General features: G+C 39.6%; 1 protein-coding gene across 3 annotated transcripts in view; it reads left to right on the top strand.

Annotated features, from left to right (window-relative positions):
- ITSN1 (intersectin 1) overlaps positions 1–20,821 on the top strand; it is a 90,968-nt gene that overhangs the window by 42,723 nt on the left and 27,424 nt on the right. For all 3 annotated transcript variants that reach the window (XM_035115543.3, XM_035115542.3, XM_088668769.1), the window contains exons 15-27: positions 2,523–2,610; positions 2,752–2,891; positions 7,034–7,155; positions 8,167–8,390; positions 10,226–10,347; positions 11,842–12,089; positions 13,012–13,171; positions 14,562–14,767; positions 16,342–16,421; positions 16,923–17,089; positions 17,883–17,928; positions 18,516–18,637; positions 20,531–20,648. In XM_035115543.3, coding sequence (XP_034971434.1) covers positions 2,523–2,610; positions 2,752–2,891; positions 7,034–7,155; positions 8,167–8,390; positions 10,226–10,347; positions 11,842–12,089; positions 13,012–13,171; positions 14,562–14,767; positions 16,342–16,421; positions 16,923–17,089; positions 17,883–17,928; positions 18,516–18,637; positions 20,531–20,648 — 1,843 coding nt within the window. The remainder of the gene's footprint in view (positions 1–2,522; positions 2,611–2,751; positions 2,892–7,033; positions 7,156–8,166; positions 8,391–10,225; positions 10,348–11,841; positions 12,090–13,011; positions 13,172–14,561; positions 14,768–16,341; positions 16,422–16,922; positions 17,090–17,882; positions 17,929–18,515; positions 18,638–20,530; positions 20,649–20,821) is intronic.

The following is a 20,821-nucleotide window of genomic DNA, read 5'->3' as shown; positions in this document are numbered from 1 at the left end:
GTGAGCTTTGGATTCCCTGCCCCCAGACAGCCAAGAGGAGGCGTTTGCAAGCTTCTACTTCTGCTTTTTGGTTAACTGCTTTTTATTGTGCTATTTGGAGCAACACATTGTGGTTAACATTACAGTGGTACTTCTGGATACGTACACCTCCGGTTGCGTATACTTCAGGATGCGAACGTGGCAAACCCGGAATATTTTTCCAGGTTTCGCCGCATGCGCAGAAGCGTTCCCTCCAATTGCGGAAAACTCGGGATCCGACTGGAGCTCCGGAATGGATCCTGTCCGCAACCGGAGGTACCACTGTAATAATACTTAGTTTTAAACAAAATTAAAACTATGTTTTCTGAAGTTAGGTTGTTTTAAACTAACCACAGATAATGTTAACCACTGTTCTAGGTAAAGCTGTGCTTTACTAAATGTGGAAGTGATATCTTTTGAGCTACTCATTGGCTGTGCAGGAGAAGAAGAAGTAGATAGCACACAAATCCAAGACATGCTGTAGGTCATTTCTGCTTGTATACATTACACTAAACTTTGATTTTTATTTTATTAATTTACACAAGAGGATTAATACTGCTTAATCATCTATAACCTCTAAGCAGTTACATAGCATATAAAATGAGCATTAAAAAAATTCAGAAGCTAGATCATTAGAAATAAGTTAACCTAAAAATTATCAAAATATAAGTAATGAGGGGCTGCCATCCCTGCTCACTCTGCTCAGCAACTCAACCTAGCAGGCAATCCCTTTGCCAATGCCTTTCGCCACACACCTGGCCAACCTCTCCTCCCTTTACACCCAAGCAGACCCTCCTCTCTTTACACCTCACCCACCTTCTCCTCTGTACCCTCATATGTCTCCAAACCTTCACTCCCTCTCATAGAGTGGCCAGATGGGCAGGGTATTAATAATAATAATAATAATAATAATAATAATAATAATAATAATAATAAATTGGCCCAAACCCCTCCTTCCTTCACAGCTCACCCCAATGCCTTTTAAAGGAGGGTGTGAGGCATTTCAGAGAGCAGTTTGTCGATCTCTGAAGTGCCTCCCACCCTCCTTTAAGCAATACTGCAGTGATGCTTAACAGAGGGGGAGGTGCTTCGGAGCTTGATTTGCAAACAGCTCTCATCAGTTGTACTGCAGCATTCTGTACTAACTGGACCAGGAACAAAGTAAGCCCCCATAGAGTACACTGAAGTTAACAATACTTTGACCAGTTGCTCAGCTTATCCTTCTAGACCAGGCATCCCCAAACTGCGGCCCTCCAGATGTTTTGGCCTACAATTCCCATGAGTAAGAGGACCAGTGGTCAGGGATGGTGGGAATTGTAGTCCAAAACTCTGGAGGGCCAAAGTTTGGGGATGCCTGCTCTAGACCTATGAAAAATTGCTTATTTTTGAACACTGGCTCTCTCCCCACCCCCAGTCTAGCTAAAGATAAATAGTACATCTTGAACACCAGTTTTTAATGTTTATTATGAAAGGTGGTGGTTACATGAGCAGGTCTTCAGTTCAAATACTCCTGGCTGCAGGGCAGAGATCAGAAGCTTTCACTTCTGTTTTCAAGTAACCAAAGTTCAGTGTTCCATCTAAACCCTAAACTGTGGTTAATCCTATCTGAAGTTCACTTAAATAAGGCAGCTTCCTGATCAAGTGGCCTTGTTTCAGTAACCATAGTTAAGGCTAACCACATATCATATGACCACATGTCATTGCTCACCTGTGGTTCATTAAAAATGAAATTAAAAGCTTCTAATTTCTTCCTTGCAGCAGTGCTGGAGGAAGAGAGGGGAGCTGATGTGTCCAAGACTCATTCATGCAACAAGAAACCATCATTTTATTATTACATCTGAATGAAACCATTGTCGAAAGCCACTGTACATTTCAGCAATAAATGGTGCTTGTGTAGTTTTATATAGATTCCATAACCTCACCTTTTCCTCACCTTCACAACATGTTTTTATTAGTGCTTTGGAGTTGATCATATTCATCTGTCTTTCTCCCCTACCTACAATCAATTTTCAAGTGGTTGTCTACTTTTTCCCATTCAAAAAGCATGATATGAATGGGGTTTTTTAACTACTGTATATTCCGGCGTATAAGACGACTGGGCGTATAAGACGACCCCCAACTTTTCCAGTTAAAATATAGAGTTTGGGATATACTCGCCATATAAGAAATAAGACCCAGTGTATAAGACGACCCCCGACTTTTGAGAAGATTTTCCTGGGTTAAAAAGTAGTCTTATACGCAGGAATATACAGTATTCGTTTGTAGCACTTTCTAAAATATGAAAAAAAAAATCCATTTAAAATGAGTGACAGAACCTCTCTGGAGATGAGGTTGTGATATTTGTGAGGTCATTGCTTTGGATATTAACATATAACTCGCCCAGATCTGATTTATTGACAGTAGTAAGTGCTGAGTTTTGCCATAGTACAGTTGAGCAATTAACAACATGGCATTTTAGTTGAAGCTGAAATTGATTATTTTTTTGCTGTTTTTTATTTTTGTAGGAGTCTCAACAGATGCTTGGAAGGTTAATTCCAGAAAAGCAATTACTCAATGATCAGCTGAAGCAGGTTCAACAAAACAGTTTGCATAGTAAGTATAATTAAAACACAGTTCTTTGTTTGAAACATACATTTATTACTAACCTTTTTTTTTTTGCCTTGAGAATTGCCAAACTGTGTGACTAAATATTTGTAAGAAAGTATCTTTATTTGTCAATGTTTTTAAAAACAGGAGACTCACTTCTCACTGTCAAAAGAGCCTTAGAAGCAAAGGAGTTGGCACACCAGCAGCTTCGTGATCAGCTGGATGAAGTAGAAAAAGAAACAAGATCAAAACTTCAAGAGATAGATATTTTCAATAATCAGCTCAAGGTAATCACATCTAAGCTGTGACATTTTCTGAGTAAATTCAGAAAGCCCAAGAATTTAGGACTTTAGGAAGCCGCCTTATACTGAGCCAGACCATTGGTCCATCTAGCTCAGTACTGTCTTCTCTGACTGACAGCCCTACCTAGAGAAGTTAGGGATTGAACCCGAGATCTTCCGCATGCAAAGCAGATGCACTACCACTGAGCTGCAGCCATGCCTTATAACTCCTGTAGCTACAAGGTAGCAGAAGTGTATCCTTGATCATTCAAAAAACATTGTGAGCGCTTTGCCTAAAAGGCAGGCAAAACATTAAATAGAATTACCATGAAAGTCAGACGTCTAAATTACAGAATTTTATTTGTGATAATATTTGATTTAAATTGTGGTAATATTTGATTTAAGCTTGTAAATCCATTTTTATATCAACAGACACATAGCATTTACTTTCTTAGTAGGTTAGATGCTCTTTTCTGTACTAAAAATGAAATAATGGTAAGGCAAAAGAAAGGATGAGTTGATTGTGCAGATAGAACATTGAAAAAAGATCAAGTTCCTCCTTATCCTTGCCCTTCATTTCACCCTTTCTAAAATGAAAATTGCTCTGAATAAAAGAGATACGCTGAATGTGATGCTAAAAGCACAAATCCATTACTTGTAGCATAATCGTAGCCATGCAGTAAACTGATATCCTTAGGCATTAGTGAAAGCTTTTTCCTCTCATCATATGAATTCTGTGATTTCTCTTAAAGCTAATTTGACTCTTTCCTTTCATTATTATAAGCTACTTTCTGGCCAAAGCTGCCCTTTTCTCTTCAGCACTGCAGACAAGATTAGGACTTTACTTTTGATGTGAGATTTCATAACCCACCAAACAACTCATCTAATTAATGATTTTTAGAGATTACTTAAGTTTTCAACATACATCGCTCACCAGTAATCTAGTTAGTTCTTAAATAACATCCAGAAATATTAGAGCTCACCTTAAGTACTCACTACAGTATTAACAAGAAATTCAGTTAAGACACAGTAGATCTGTTGAATAATTAGCAAAGGTGATGGCTATCTCTTTTACTATTTAAGAACATAACCTGTTACTCTTGAGGTTACAGTGATTCCAGCATTACATATGGCATGCTGTTGTGGCCATCATAACCAGACATAAGATTCAAATGTTAATTGGGATTCAAATGGTCATCACAAGCAGACATTAAGATTCAAGTGGTTATGGAAGCCATGAAGTCTTGAGCCTGCCCAGCAGCGACCTCTGTATGAAGTCGCCCAGCACTATTGTACCCCAGAGACTGTCTCGGCCAGCCCAATAAAATGTCAATGGAAGTTTCAAGGCACCGAGAGCCTTTGAAATCTAAGCCACTTATTCTTTGAAGGTATCCCCTAATTTGACTTTGAGCATGAAATGTGTTCCATATTACTGTCACCAGCTTATATCCCTGTCTATAATACACAAATTAGCTTTCAGGCTATATATTAAAATTACATATACGAGCTTCCATAAGCACCACATTTGAGCCAAGTGATTAGTAAATACTCTGCTTTACTGTTAGCACTCTCTTGAGTAAGTAATGTACACATTGGGTGTTGATCATTTAATCATTTAAACTTTGCATTCAGAATCCAAAGTTTGAGAGGTATCTTTCCCTATCAGTGACAGCTTCCAGGTTCAGTAGTCTTCCAAGAATGTCCCAGTTTCTCCTCAAATAACTTCCTTCCTCGTAGCTGGGGCAATAGTGTTTCTGGAGGCCACAGGATATCCCTTTTAGCAGCAAAAATTGATTACAAACCTTGTGTACTGATTGTACTAGAGCTTGTGTACTCATGTGAACTCTTGTTCCTTGCAAGCCTTCCTAAAATGCTGATTTAAAACTTCAGGCTTGGGAGAGCAGACTCAGGAAATTATTAAAGGGATGTAAATTTGGATCAATATTCCACAACTCAGTTGTACTTATTTTTGTTCCAGTTTTCACCCATGGAGGAGCATTCAAAAATATCATATCCCACCTGCTGTTTGAAATGTCCTTCCACCTCATTCAGCTTTTTTCTGTAGAAGTATGTTGACTGTCAACAGGGCAGAGTTCAGCAGATGGAAATAGAACTAACTGATGCACAGAGTGCAATCAACTTTAGATAGTCTGCAAAGCCACACTATTGATGACACAATAAATTGTATTTTATAGAATGCCTTTGAAGTTTGTGATATAATCAGAAGCCAATTCTTTTAGTAGAAGCTGATCAGACTGTTTATCACTAATCAGATTATAAGTCACAGAAGCATAGGCAAACTTTAGCAGAAAACTCCCCAAGTTCTATAAATTTTATAGAAACAACTCCTGTAGGCTGAGTATGTGAGTGGTTGAAATTTAATCCAGACAAAACAAAGGTACTGTTGGTAGATGATTCATGTGACTTGCAGTTGAATTTACAACCAGTTCTGGGTGGGATTGCACTGCCGCTGAAAAAGCAGGTGCATAATTTGGAGTACTCAGCTGTCCTGGTTGATAGATCTGTGATCATAGAACTGTAGAGTTGGAAGAGACCCCAAAGATCATCTAGTATAACCCTCTTCAGTGCAGGAATCTCACCTAAACCATCCATGACAGATGGCCATCCAACCTCTGCTTAGAAACCTGTGAAGGAGATCCCACCACCTCCCGAGGGAGTCCGTTTCACTGTTGAACAACTCTTACTGTCAGAAAGTTAGAGAACTCCATGCTCTAAGTGGCCTGCCCTTGAAAAGTGTTCAGAAACTTCAATTAATGTAATATGCAGGAACCTGGGAGCTGGACTAGGCAATTGATGTTATCATGCCAGTTCCCTATGATTTGTATTAGTGTCAATTCGTTTCTGGGCTCAGTTCAATGCGCTGGTCTGAACCTTTAAAATTCTTAATGGCCTGAGTACCTTAGGAACCACCTTTTCCCATCTGTTTCTTAACATGCACTCCAGTCATCATTTAGGACCTTCCTCTGGAGGAGGGGTTCGTCTCACTCTAAGGCGGAGTGGGATAGTTGCTCCTAATTCAAACCTCACCAGGGAATGATTTGTCCATGACAATAAACTCCACGATCAACAAAGTACTGCTGACTTGCTCGGAGGGGGGGGGGAAACCAAGTTGAGGGTGTCTCCGAGCACATGGATTGGGCCATTGTACTGGGATAGGCCCATGCTTGTCAATAAATCCTGAGTTGACCCATTTGAAGCAGCCTTAGCATGAATGTTGAAGTCCTCTAACACATCCAAGTCTCCTTTCACCAGCTTGGTCGGGGAAAGTTCATTGCGGTGGGCAGTACACTAACAACACCACTGTTGTGTCCCTTTGACCCAATACCAGAAACTGCCCCTCACAATGTGGATTGGTCTCCTGGTGTGGAAGACGCACTTTTAGTGGATGATTGTGACACACACACACAGAGAGAGAGAGAGAGAGAGAGAGAGAGAGAGAGAGTGCTTAGACTGGTTGTGTACCAAGTACCCAGGCAGGCATGACTCATCCACTCACTCAGGTGTCTGTTATGCACACCAGATCAGATGTTTGTTTGTTTGTTAAATGGACTGGATATTGTTTTTAAAAATCAATGTATATTGGGGTTTTTAAGGGATTTCTGAGGTTTCTGTTACTGTTCACTAGCTTTCTTGAATATCTTTGGAGAAATAGGGTAGAAATTTTAAAATTAAAATCAATAAGAACAGCAAATTTTAACTAGCAACCCATGTTGTAACCAGTCCTGGGTACCAAAGTAACGTTTAACAATATTGGTTACAGGTAGGTAGCCGTGTTGGTCTGGATCGAAGTAAAATAAAAAAAATTCCTTCAGTAGCACCTTAAAGACCAACTAAGTTTTTATTTTGGTATGAGCTTTCGTGTGCATGCACACTTCTTCAGATACAGTGAAATGGAAGTTTCCAGGCACTTCTCTACATAAGTGCCTGGAAACTTCCATTTCACTGTATCTGAAGAAGTGTGCATGCACACGAAAGCTCATACCAAAATAAAAACTTAGTTGGTCTTTAAGGTGCTACTGAAGGAATTTTTTTTTGTTTAACAATATTCATAATGCTAGTTTTATTTGGCTGTCCAAACCATGAATGTTTGTTCTTTATGCTGAAAAATATGCCACCCCCTGTTGCAGGAGCTGAGGGAGATACATAACAAGCAGCAGCTGCAGAAGCAAAAGAACATTGAAGCTGATAGGCTAAAGCAGAAGGAGCAAGAGAGGAAATTAGAGCTGGAAAATCAAAAAGATAGTCAAAGGTAAGTAAAATTTATTTAAAAGGTATTTTTCACATTTTCTATGAAAAGGATACAATCAGAACTTTGTGCATCAAGATACTTGGCATTCTAGAGAATAACACATTGCCTACAAATATAGGAAAGGCTGAGTAGGGTGTAGAGAACCTCTGGTCCAGTCTTGGCCTGGCAGGGTTTCTGATTTGACACACAAGGCCATTTTCTGTTAATCACACCAACCTGACAGGTGATGTCACCTGATTGGTTGGGATCCAGTCCTGTTTAGCTTGGCCACATATGCTAGTTCCCTGGCACACACAGTTGATCCCTGTAGAAAGCAGGTGTGAATCTTCCACCTATCAGTTGATGGGTGGAAGATTCAGTCCTTGGTATGGCTGCACAGTTCAGTAGTAGTAGTAGTTGTTGTTGTTGTTAATACTAGAGGTGCCTGTTCTGCTTTTCTAATAACTTGATTGTTTAGTGTGGCATCATCTACATTTTGGAACTTCCTGCCTATTGAGATCAAGCAGGCAGTTTCACTCTATTCTTGTTTAGACAAGCCTTCCCTGATGCTTAGAAATTTGAAGTAATTTTAATCTCTTTTTAATATTTTAAGTTTTATATGTTTTAAAGTAGGGATGCAAATTTTTTCTTGATTTTATTATCTTTTTGTAAACTACTTTGAGGTGTTTTTCTCTCTCAATCAAGTGGTGTGTATATTTTATGAAATAAATAATTTTAATAGCAATTTTAACAATATAATATTTAATACACCTTTAAAAACAGACGTCCACATAAACTACAGGAATTCACGTTTCTCTTCTTCGCCCTCCACGCACTCCCAACATTTGTTCTGCAGATACTCCCAATCCTCATGAGCAGATTTTGGGTGTGAAAGGGGCTGCAGGGAGGGGCAGGGAAAAGAAGCACCATTACATGAAGAAACACCCACTCACACTACACTGGATCTCTCCCGCTGAGCTGTTCAGGCAACGTGCCTATATCATGCCTGTTTTATTTTTCTGCACCAATTAGAAGAACCCGAGAGAGACAGTGGCTTGACAGAATACAACAGGAGGAAGAACTCCCACGGCCAAGAAAAATTCAAGAAGAAGAAAAGCAAAAATGGGAAGAATTAAGCAAAAAGAAGGAGAATGATGAGAAAAGCAAACAAGAAGTGCAAGAAAAATTAGATAAACTTTTCCATCCATTTAAAGATGCAACAAAACCAGCTCTCCAAGCTCCCTGGTCAACTGCAGGTACAAATCAATGGGAAATCCTGTTATGTACATGAGAAGTCTTATTCCCATCATATTATTATGTACAGATGTGTATCTTTTTAAAATAAAATATTCAAGTTTGGTCATGGAGGAAAACTTAATCCAAAACAGAAGCAAGCCTGAATCTTTATTTTATTTAACTCAGTTCCAAGTGAATCTGCACCGTTACTTGAAAGTCTCTAAACCCAAACTAGAATAGAACTTAAAATACATTCTAGTTACTGGGTTCAGAGTTTGCCTCTTGTGGTGAAAATCTATTCATTCCTTCCATCCCAAACTAATATAGACCTGCAGGATAGGTAAATGGCAATACTTGGAATGTAAGTTCCATAAAGATTCTCCATCACTGGGAGAAGTCAATGTTAGATGATACCAGGGCACATTGTTTTCAGTCTTGGACTTCTGAGAAAAATGTACAGTCATACCTCGTGTTCCATTAGGTTCATGTTGTGCCTTTTCGGCTTGTGAACGTGGCAAACCCAGAAGTGTATACTTCCGGATTTCGCCATGCGTATGCGCAGAAGCGTTCTGCGTGCTTCGCGCATGCGTAGTGTATACTTCTGGGTTTCGCTGCGTGGGCATGTGCAGAAGCGCTCTATCGCGCTCCGCACTTGCACAGAAGTGCCGCTCTAGTTGCAGACTTTTCAGGGTGCGAACAGCACCCCAGAACGGATCATGTCCACAACTAGAGGTACCACTGTATATAATTTATAACTCTGCAGTCTTCAAAAGTAAAAAGATACCCACTGGATCAGATCAACGGCCATCTAGTCCAGCCTTCTGTTCTCACAGTGGCTAACCAGATGGCTATGGGAAGCACAAACCAGAACATCACACAATAGCACTCTCCCACTCATGTTTCCAGAGAACTATTGGGGGCTCTGGATGCCAGAAGTCAAGTTCCAAGGCCAGGTTGGGGGGGCATGATGTCATGACATCACACACACTGGGCACCCATAACCTGGGGCCCAAATTGGCTCCCCTCTATCCCAGCAACTGGTATTCAGAGGCATAGGGCTTCTGATACTAAAGTAATAATAGCCATCATGGCTGGTATCCATTGATAGCCTTATGGTTGGTGGCCATTACTCCATCTTGTTGGAGCAAAATCCATAGTTCAGCAGTGTTCTGTGTGTAGAGGTACTTCCTTTTGTCTGTCCTGAATCCCCCACACTTTGAGGTTCTTGAATAACCATGGTTATAGCATTATGAAAAAGAGAGAGACTTGTCTCATGACTTTCTCCACGCCAGTGATAAATTTATACCCCTCTTGTAGTGCTCCCCTCAGCATCAATGCTAGCAGCCACACTTTCTCTCCCTCCTAGTGTAAGTAAAGAGTGGGAGTGCTTGGTGTTCCAGAGCTTAGCTTTCCCTATATGCTTAGTTAACTTTATCTTTAATAATGCTTTGAACATGTTTTCCCAAAACAGGCATTATATTTTTGATAAATTTTATGTATCCTATGAATGTACTTTTTATTGTATGCATGGGTGTGCAATTTACAAAGGCCTTTCGTATATATGCCATAAAGGCCAGTACACTTCAATTATGAGTTTGTTGCAATGCATCCTCAATTCTTTAGATACAACAGAGTAAAAAAATCACACACAGATTAGATTCTGACTTAGTTTCAAATGTTTTTAAATGCAAATGTGATTGACTTTCCCTTTGTTTCTCCTTTGGTAAAATGAAGACAACAGTTATTCTGTTCAGCAGAAGTACAATGAAAAATAGTGTAATATTTGGGCAAACAAACATGCCCTTTTTTCTAAGATATAATAAACCTTGTTATGCTTTTGTTTTTGTGTGTATAGAAAAGGCTCCATTAACCATTTCTGCTCCGGAAGATGTAAAAATAGTCTATTATCGAGCACTTTATCCATTTGAATCCCGAAGTCATGATGAAATCACTATCCAGCCAGGAGACATAATCATGGTAAGAGAAGAATACAGTGTTACACAAAAACACAAATGTTGTATCTATCATAATGATAGATAACATGTTGTGAAACTGTAACGTCCTAGAGGCTGAAAGGTCAAATTAAGATGGTGGTGCCTAGAGTAGGGGTAGGCAACCTTTTTATACCTACCGCCCACTAATGCATCTTTCTTGATGGTGAAAATTCCTTACTGCCCAGCAGTGCTCGATGGAGGATTCAGCTTGTGCCATAGAACCCCCTACCGCCCACCTAGAATCCTGAAACGCCCACTAGTGGATGGTAGGGACCAGGTTGACAACCCCTGGCCTAGAGGGTTAAATACAAAAAGGAAATAGAACTGACAATGGAAATGGAACACTGTCATTGCCCTAGCCCGAATGAAGTTGATTCCCCATTAGTAGGACCAAAATGGGAGCGTGTTGGGGAGGAAAAAGGCTTGGATCTGAAGGATCATTCTCATTTGTCCCCAAACTGGGGAAATTTTTATTTCAGATCAGGTTCCTTCCTGCCCACAATCTTAGTAGTGCAGCCCGTAATGCAGGCTTCCCCATTGATCATAAAGGTCTTCAGCACGGGGTATTGCTCCACCTTCTTGCCAAAGGCAGGAAATCAAACTGAGGGAGGGGTGTGGCTCTCCCAGAATGCACCTGTTTGTGTTTTCCTATCTTCATTGAAGCATTTTTAAGTACTTGGGATCTGCAGTTTCATAATATATATGAAGTCGGCTTAAAACATAAATTATTAAAAATTCATTCTATAGATATCGGTACAATCACAGTTGTTCCAACTCGTTGTCTCCTACCCTTTGGAATATCCAGAAAGATTTAGATTACATTGCTGCAAAATTTTTGCAGTCTGTAATCGATTTATTGCAACTGATTATTTTGAGACAATAGCAGTTTCTGCAAAATATCTGCTTTAATTTAACATTTGGATTATATCAAAGCCATAATCACTACAAATGTACTTTGGGGTTGTTGTTTTTAAGTATCTGTAACATCATGGTGAGCGCTGTGGTGGCGCTGTGGGTTAAACCACTGAGCCTAGGGCTTGCCGATCAGAAGGTCGGTGGTTCGAATCCCTACGACGGGGTAAGCTCCCATTGCTCGGTCCCAGCTCCTGCCAACCTAGCAGTTCAAAAGCATGTCAAAGTGCAAGTAGATAAATAGGTACCGCTCCGGCGGGAAGGTAAACGGCATTTCCGTGTGCTGCTCTGGTTCGCCAGAAGCAGCTTTGTCATGCTGGCCACATGACCTGGAAGCTGTATGCCGGCTCCCTTGGCCAATACTGCGAGATGAGTGCTGCAACCCCAGAGGCAGTCACGACTGGACCTAATGGTCAGGGGTCCCTTTACCTTTATACCTAACATCATGGAATAGTTAGCACATGCAGCAATAACACTGTTCCTTGACTTTCAAATGCCATGCTTTTTGGAGAAAATTTATTAATTGTGTGTTGTATCCTGTATAATATATGGTTTATTTGTACAGGTGGATGAAAGCCAAACTGGAGAGCCTGGGTGGCTTGGAGGTGAATTGAAAGGGAAAACAGGATGGTTTCCTGCAAACTATGCAGAGAGAATTTCTGAAAATGAAATTACAAATTCTGTAAAGCCGGTAACTGATGCTGGAGCTGCGCCTAAAGTTTCGTTGCGTGAAACCCCCACAACACCACTGGCACCGCCTCTTCCTACAGATTCAAGTACAACTGCCAACAACTGGGCAGACTTCAGTTCAACGTACGGTTTCATTGGGGTTCAATTTTCCTTTCTTTCTTCTTTATAACTGTAAAGGTGAATAATCCACATGGTTTAAAGTAGTCTTGCAGTTAAGTCTGCAAAACATTTGAGCCACCTATAATATCTTAGTTGTTTATGGCATATTGGTAGCATTATGAAGTTAATTCAGCATAACAAATACACTTAACAAAAGTTCATGCTAACAAAATTATTACTAGCCTGCCACATGTAATAATTTGTTTTATTGAAAATATTTTCTCCCGTGCATGTAAGAGTACATCAGGATGGAATTCAGATCCACCTATTGGTGGCAGGAAGAATTCTCTCTCAAAATTCCAAGGTTCTGGAGCACCAGTCATCTTGCAGAACCAGTTTAAGATTCTGCTTCATTTCTGTGGTAGCAATTGTTTATGTATATATAATTTTAGTAACATTATATTATTACACTTTGTAGCCAAGACCTATACATCAAACAAGCTTGTTTGTCAGGAAAAACCTTGCTTTTCTCATATTACAAACTTTAAAAAAACCAAAGGAATAAAATGGTTTCTTTAAAAAACAACAACACTTCATGTAATTTCAAAGGCAGTGAGAAAAAATATGATCATAGTTGCCTGGGAGTCTTTCATTGCTGGTTCCTCTTAGCTGATCCTAAGTGTCTGAAGAAGAAGCACCAGCGCCCTGCTAATACCTGATTGCCGCAAAAATGTGCTGGTGAATATCAATATCTCTTTCTGAGTTCTCAGGTTTGGGTAAAGATTGCCACAGCAGTAGTGAATATTTTGTAGATGAGGGAGATTTAGAATAATACAGTCTGGGGCAGGAATAAGCACTAATTTGTAGAGCATGCAATAGTCAAGAAATAAGAGGAACAGAATTGTGTGTGTCTTCAGTTCAAACCCGTCATACCTTTCTTTTTCAGCTGGCCAGCAAGTACTAGTGATAAACAAGAGACTGATAACTGGGATGCTTGGGCAGCACAACCTTCCCTTACTGTTCCAAGCACAGGGCAGTTGAGGCAAAGATCTGCCTTCACCCCAGCCACTGTTACTGGATCATCTCCTTCTCCTGTCTTGGGTCAGGTGAGTTGTCATTTCACAACAGGAGTGGAGTAGTACTATGTGGCTGTAACCCTAAAGTTATGTTTAATGTTGTGTACTGCATATGTCAATGAATTAGTTCTAAGATTATCACACAAATAAATGGAGGTGGGGAACTAAAATAGCGCAAGTTTGCATATGTAGACATAGAATCATAGAATTGTAGAGTTAGAATGATAAGTGTGATTAACATTTCAGGTATTCCTGATTCTACAGTCATTAGTGTACCCCAGAGCTTTCCAAACTGTGTGTCGCAAGACATTAGTGTGTTGGCTGAAGTGTGTAGGTGTGTCGTGCGTACACTCTCAATGGGACTGGAAAGGGGTTAGTTTAACCTTTGGTTTGCTAGTTAAACTGAATTATTGTGTTGCAAAATGATGCATGTCTAGAAAGTGTGTCACCAACATGAAAAGTTTGGAAAGCTCTGGTGTACACAGTAGTGCTACCCTGATACCATGTAAACATAGTGGCACCATGACAAACTCAAAATAATTTTAAATTTATTAAATAGTTTTCGTGTGTGTTAAATATAAATTAGCTTCTCAGTAAAGCAGTGCTTTCCAGGAGTAGTTTAGTGCAGCGTTTCTCAGCCAGTGTGCCGCGAGACGCTGGCTGGTGTGCTGCGACGTGCGGCGACGAGAAGGGCGATTTGCATTGTCACGTGCCTGGTGGCCGCCAATAAGTAATACTAACCCGCCGGAAAGGAAGCCGGCCGGGTCACGATGCGGGGCGAGCGCAGCTCTCAACAGCCACCACCACGGGAGGGTGGTTTTAGACAAACTTAAAGAAGCTGGCTGGATGAGCTCAACCTGAAACTTGCTGAGCAAAGGATTGTGCTGGCAGAGAAATCAGCGGCTTGTGAAGCCTTATTACAGGAGATTGCAACCAACACAGCAATTGGCAAGTGTTTCTTACAGTCATAATTATATAGTCAATATAGGGCGGCACAGAGTTAAATTTTTTAACTTTTTTAATGGTGGTGTGCCTCGTGATTTTTTTCATGGAACAAGTGTGCCTTGGCCCAAAAAAGGTTGAGAAACACTGGTTTAGTGGGAGAGCACATGCCTAGCAGTTGACATCTCTGCTGGGAGTAGAAATAATTCCTGCCTGAAACCCTGGAAAGCCACTTCCAGACAGTGTAGATACAAACTTGTTATAAAAAAACTTGATAACAAACAAGGCAGCTTTTCATGTTAAGTACTTGCAAATAAATGTAGAGCTGCAGATAGAATGAATTGTGGTGTACAATTCATGCAAATGCAATAAACAATTTACTCTTATGGAGTAGATGGGAAGAGCTTAGAAATCATTATAAACCACTATTGTTTCCTGAAACACACTGCATAAATTACTCTTCTCTTCATCTAACCAGGGTGAAAAAGTGGAGGGACTTCAAGCACAGGCCCTGTATCCTTGGAGAGCCAAAAAGGACAACCATCTTAATTTTAACAAAAATGATATTATCACGGTGTTAGAACAGCAAGACATGTGGTGGTTTGGAGAAGTTCAAGGGCAAAAAGGCTGGTTTCCTAAATCCTATGTGAAGCTTATTTCAGGTCCTATAAGGAAATCAACAAGGTATTTGATTTTGTCAGATGTTACAGGACCTTTATTCCTCTATACATAAAAGTTTAAAGCTGCCATCATGTTCTGCAGTTCATGGGCAGTTCATTGGCAGCTTCGCCAACTCCAGTGTGACAATCAGCAGGCAGGAGAGTGAGGAAGCAGCACTAGTGGCAGGTGTTTACTGTGGGAAGAAGAGATGCTTCACAGAGCAGTATAGTAAGCTGTGCTGTGAAGCACACACAGATTCTGTGTTAAGTGCACCTGCAGAGAGAAGGGGGGCAGAGATGCTTCACAGAGTGGTTTAGCAAGGTGCTCTGTAAAGCGCTCCCTTTTAAGAGTGGGTGGAGGTTGAGCTGGGCTGTGAAAGGGGAGGGGGGGCAAGCTGTGGGGGGAGACGAGGGGGTGGGTGAGGTTTTAAGGGAGGGGTCAGGTGTGGGGGAAGTGTGATTGGCACAGGGGTAGGCAGAGTTGGTGAGCGCAGCAAGCAGGGACAGAAGCCCTGGTGTGTAATAACATTTGAAAAGAATTCCGGAAAATTTTTATTTAGGCCCTTGCCATGTTTTTCTTTAATGTGTATGTATAGGACAGTTGTCCGAGTGCTTTTAACAAAAGAGAGGCAGAGGAAGTATTAAGTACCTTCAAAAAACTGTTGTTTTTGGAAACTTAATAAGCACAACACACAAATAAAACAAAGAACAAGAATTGTGTGGAGCACATTATTGCAGTTAGAAAAATAAATAAATGAAGTTCAGTACATTTTTCCAGAAATCATAATAAAGTAGATTCCACAAAGGGACATTTTGGAACATATCAATAAAATAGCCTCACCACATAGAGCTTTTTGTTGTTGGAGGCCCATGCAGTGCATAATTTTTATTTATAAAGCATATAAACGGAGACCCATCTTAGAACCTTCCTTTGATGGGTTAAATGCTCAGACAAGACAGTGTCTCATACCCTCAAACTACCCATCCCTAGAGGGGACTGATGAAGACTTAACTACTTTTGTATAATGTGGAAGTAATATTAAGATTGCAAATAAAAATTTGAATAATGTTTATAAAAGAAATACTTTCACTTTTATAATTGTGCTCTATACAGCCTAGGACCCTCGTACTTATGGGACCGTCTCTCCCGGTATACCGGTATATACACTGGCCCTCCCGGTATATACACTGGCCCTGACCTGGTGGAATACTCTGTCTCCTGATACCAGGGCATTGTGGGGGACCTGATTTCTTTCCGCAGGACCTGTAAGACAGAGTTGTTCCGCCTGGCATTCGGCCTGTAGCCAATCTGATCCCCTCTCCCATTTCCCCTTTTCCCCTTTTGTATGAGGCTGCATTTTTAATTTCTAATCTTTAATTTTTTAATTTTAATTTTAATGTATTTAGTCTTGTTGTTGAATTGTATTTTAACTAGTTGTTTTATATTTGGTGTTAGCTGCTCTGAGCCCGGCCTTGGCTGGGGAGGGCGGGGTATAAATAAAAAATATTTATTATTATTATTATTATTATTATTATTCTTTTCATATTCTATAACCATGTTAATTTAGACAATAAAATGTTTACACTTGTTTCTTTAAGCATGGATTCTGGGTCTTCAGAAAGTCCTGCTAACCTGAAGAGAACATCGCCAGTTACAAAATCTTCCGTTTCAGGGGAAGGTAAGAATGTTTTAACTGGAGAGCCTTGAAAATACATAATTTGTTTAATGATTTGTTGCCCAGAGTGGCTGGAGCAACCCAGTCTGATGGGTGGCATATAAATAAGAAAGTTGTTGTTGTTGATACTAATATATTGCCTAATACTGGGTGTTTAAGAGCAAAACTATGCGAAATAAATGGTATTGTCAAACTTTCCTGTGTTACATTTTCTGCAAAACAATTGTTTTGATTTTATAACTAAATTGCACAGTTTGCACATAATGGCAAACCATTATTCATTGTTATGAGCCTTGTTTTCATCCTTGTTTTCATCCTTGCACTGGCTTGAAGTAATTTTGTGAGAACAGAAAAAGCTGGTGGATTTCAATACTTGAGAGCAGAATGTATGCTGTATTACATCACCCTTTTTCTATTGGACATTAGGACACCACTCTTTTCCATAAAACAATATTGTATGATTGACAAGTACTTTCTTATTTCTAAATATTTTCTGCCCTACAGAATATGTTGCCATGTACACTTACGAAAGTTCTGAACAAGGAGATTTAACATTTCAGCAAGGGGATTTAATTCTTGTGACCAAGAAGGATGGAGACTGGTGGACAGGAACGTTGGGCGATAAATCAGGAGTATTTCCATCTAACTATGTTAGACTCAAAGACTCTGAGGTAAAATGTACACACATGCATGCATTTTATTTAATAATAATAATAATAATAATAACAACAACAATAACAATAACAATAACAACAATAATAATAAGTGGGCCACATGTGGAGGGCTAATTTTAGAAAGCAGAGCTGAAAATAGAATGGATTTAGATTTCAGTATACTACAAGGTGGTATTATGTTTGACTTTCAGAATTATTGACTATGACTTGCCTACATTAAACATTCACCTAGACTGTAATGTGTGACAATCCTGTAAAATTGCTTGTGTTTTTACATATTATATCTGCATGTAATACAGTATCTGTGTCATATGTGTGTGTACTTGCTGTCGTTGAAAGTCAAAGTGAAAAGAACCCAGATGAAATTATTCAAATTAAATTAAGCAGATTTGCCCTCATGTCTGCAAACTTTCTTAGTACCCAGTTCGGATTGCCAGAACGCAGGTTCTGTTTTCTTTCATAGCTCTAACTCTGATGCTGTAATTTAAGATAAGAATAATAGAAAAGGGCTCCCATACAGTATATGAAGTTTAACCATCAATTTTCCTTGCTATATACGTAGCCCAGGAATAAGGACTTGTAGTTTTCCCAAGGGCTTACACTTTACATGAACCCTGTGAGACTTTTGCCACTTCCTTACAGAATATCTTACCTTACAATAATACAATAATAATACAAGCAGAATATCTTACCTTACAATAATACAGTTTTGAAAACTTTTATCTGTTTCCAAAGCAGCTTGCCTTGTACTCTATGGAAGTGTGAGTTATGTTTGTTCTATTATTTAAAGGTGCCTGGAACAGCTGGAAAAACAGGAAGCTTAGGCAAGAAACCTGGTAAGCCATACTGTGAGAAACAAAATGTTTCTTTTCCCACTCTTGCATCATTGTACAGATATAACTGTACAAAGGATTTTAAAGAATAAGTGCATTTGCCCTACAGCTTTTTAATATCATACCAGTGGCATGACTTATAGGCACTTCTGCATGAAATATAAATGTGAATATTTGGTTAAGATGGGGTGTCTGACTCTTTCTCCTCTAATTGATAATGAGATTTGACAATATGACTTTCTTTCTAGAACAGTGTTGAGGACTGGCATTACATTTAGCTCAGCACTGCATTGTTGGAGCTCCTATTACAACTGACCTTCAAGTGATTTCCTTAAGAGGAAGCATAAATTGAAGTAGTGTAGTAGAATGTTCTGATTACATTGCATCATATCATTCAATTGTTTCTGGTGTGGTGGTCTAATTTTGCTCTTTAAAAAACAGCAACTCCCTGATAGCTATATTGAAAACTGTGACTATTTGCAACCCGTAGATGAAATGGCAAGAATCACACTACAGTATAACAATTGGAGACACAATACAATGGAAGTGATTTTCAGATTAATGAAAATAATTTCTTTTTGAATTAACAGAAATTGCTCAAGTTATTGCTTCGTACATAGCAACAGGTCCCGAACAGCTTACGCTTGCTCCTGGTCAGCTAATACTTATCAGGAAGAAGAATCCTGGTGGATGGTGGGAAGGAGAGCTTCAAGTTAGTGACTATTTTTGGCTCTTACCTTTTACTTATGTATAAAGAGAATGAAAGCTACAAAGACATAAAAGGAAATATTTATCTGGTGCTGGGTTTTTTTAATATATATATAAAAAAACCTGATCTGAAATGCATAGCTGCCAAGTTATCCCTTTTTTTAAGGGATTTTCCCTTATGCTGAATAGGCTTCCTCGCGAGAAAAGGGAAAACTTGGCAGCTATGCTGAAATGAAAGCAATATCTTTTCAAACCAATCATTTTTTTCATCAACACCTTCCTGGCACTTCTTTTTCTTTTTAGATTTGGGGTAACAATTCCATCACTCATGAGAAAAATAGCATGTCGTTTTTAACTTGGTGTGGAGTGAACTGCTATGCTGCCCCATTTAGACTATTAAATAGGGCAGCATAGCAGTTCACTCTATATGAATTAAACTCTTGAAGAAAAAATCACAGGCAATGATAGTACTCAAGAGATTATGGTGCTGTGGCCATGACAATCATGTTTGCCTGTTGCTGTGTATTTATACCTTTGCTTAATTAGGCTTTGCACATACACATTTAATGGCATTAAAACTTAGAAAGAATGGAAGTACTGTATATAAAAACAGCATATAAAAACCTCCTGTTTAAAAGGCACTATACTGGTAAAGAGAGTGATGATTTAAGAATTATTTCTCCCTGGATGATAATGAAAGTGAAAACAGGACAAAATGAATAGTTGTTACCTCAGCTATTAAGACTTGCTTTTGAAGTCTGTGGTCCATGCTAGGGACTAGAGCAGGCATCCCCAAACTGCGGCCCTCCAGATGTTATGGCCTACAACTCCCATGATCCCTAGCTAACAGGACCAGTGGTCGGGGAAGATGGGAATTGTAGTCCAAAACATCTGGAGGGCCGAAGTTTGGGGGTGCCTGGACTAGAGGCACACTTATTCTTGATATGTCAAAACTATCAGATCTGTAATTCACTTTGTGCGATGCAGTAAAGGAAGTGAATTGATGAGGCAGCTATATCTACTTAACCAATTACCATACAGCAACAGGTGTCAATACATTTACAGCCATAACTAATGGAAAATGAGGTCAACTTTATTAGGAGAGCCATACTTTAGTGTACAGTATTGACAATCTGATATACTATTTTCAAAGGTGTAAGGCCAATGTCAACTAAACAGTCACACTAATGGGATCCTGCTAGTGCAACATGGTTTCCCCCTTTGTCTCCCCGGCAATTGGCTCTGTGGGGAGATGGTTCTGTCAGTTCATTTCTGCTTGCCTGAAATGAATTCCAAAGTTGAATTCCATCCATAAACTTAGATCCAAACAACTCTGGCTGGAGTTCCATTTGTGCAATGGCATTTTCCTGACTCAACCTTTCTACTCTGCCTCTTGCATATCCAATAAGCTGTTTCTGTGGGTCAGTAGGCACTCCAGAACAGCATATTCCATCTCCACTGTTGGAGGCTGTATGCTTTGAATACCAGTTGCTGGAAATTGCAAGATAGGAGAGTGCTCCTGTGCTGCTTAAAACTTTCCCATAGGCATCTACCTGGCCACTATGAGAACAGGAGGCTGGACTAGATGGGTCATTCACCTGATCCATGAGGCTGTTCTTATATTGAGGGCTTCAGGGAGGCATTTAACACTGCCCCCCCCCCTGCCTTTTGCACATTGTTTCTGTTCATCCTGGATCCAAACTCTAAACTTTGAACAAGTTCAGAGCACTGCACTATCTGTTGAATGGCCCATTTTATTTATTTATTTGTTTGTTTGTTTGTTTGTTTGTTTGTTTGTTTATTGTATTTCAAATACAGAATTCAGACAGTGCTGCTCCTGATAGTTTGCCAAGATTATTTTGATAGTCAAAATTCTAAGCTATTGTTTTCTTACTAGGCTCGTGGGAAAAAACGACAGATAGGATGGTTTCCTGCTAACTATGTGAAACTCTTAAGTCCTGGTACTAGTAAAACTACACCAACCGAGCCATCTAAATCAGTAGTGTTACCCTCAGGTAAGTAATACTGTAGCATTTGATTACATGTGATTGCCTATGCGTTAGATCAGGGGTTTTCCAAACTTTCTATGTTCAGAGGACCTTTTTTGTATAAATTTAACTGTTGCATGAATATCAGCTGTGAAACCCCCAGGGTGATGCAGAAAATTGCTGGACAGGCTTTGGGGACT

This window comes from Zootoca vivipara, chromosome 4, assembly GCF_965207765.1.
Source record: "Zootoca vivipara chromosome 4, rZooViv2.hap1.1, whole genome shotgun sequence".
In the NCBI taxonomy this organism is placed as follows: domain Eukaryota; kingdom Metazoa; phylum Chordata; class Lepidosauria; order Squamata; family Lacertidae; genus Zootoca; species Zootoca vivipara.
This window is presented reverse-complemented; position numbering and strand designations above follow the sequence as displayed.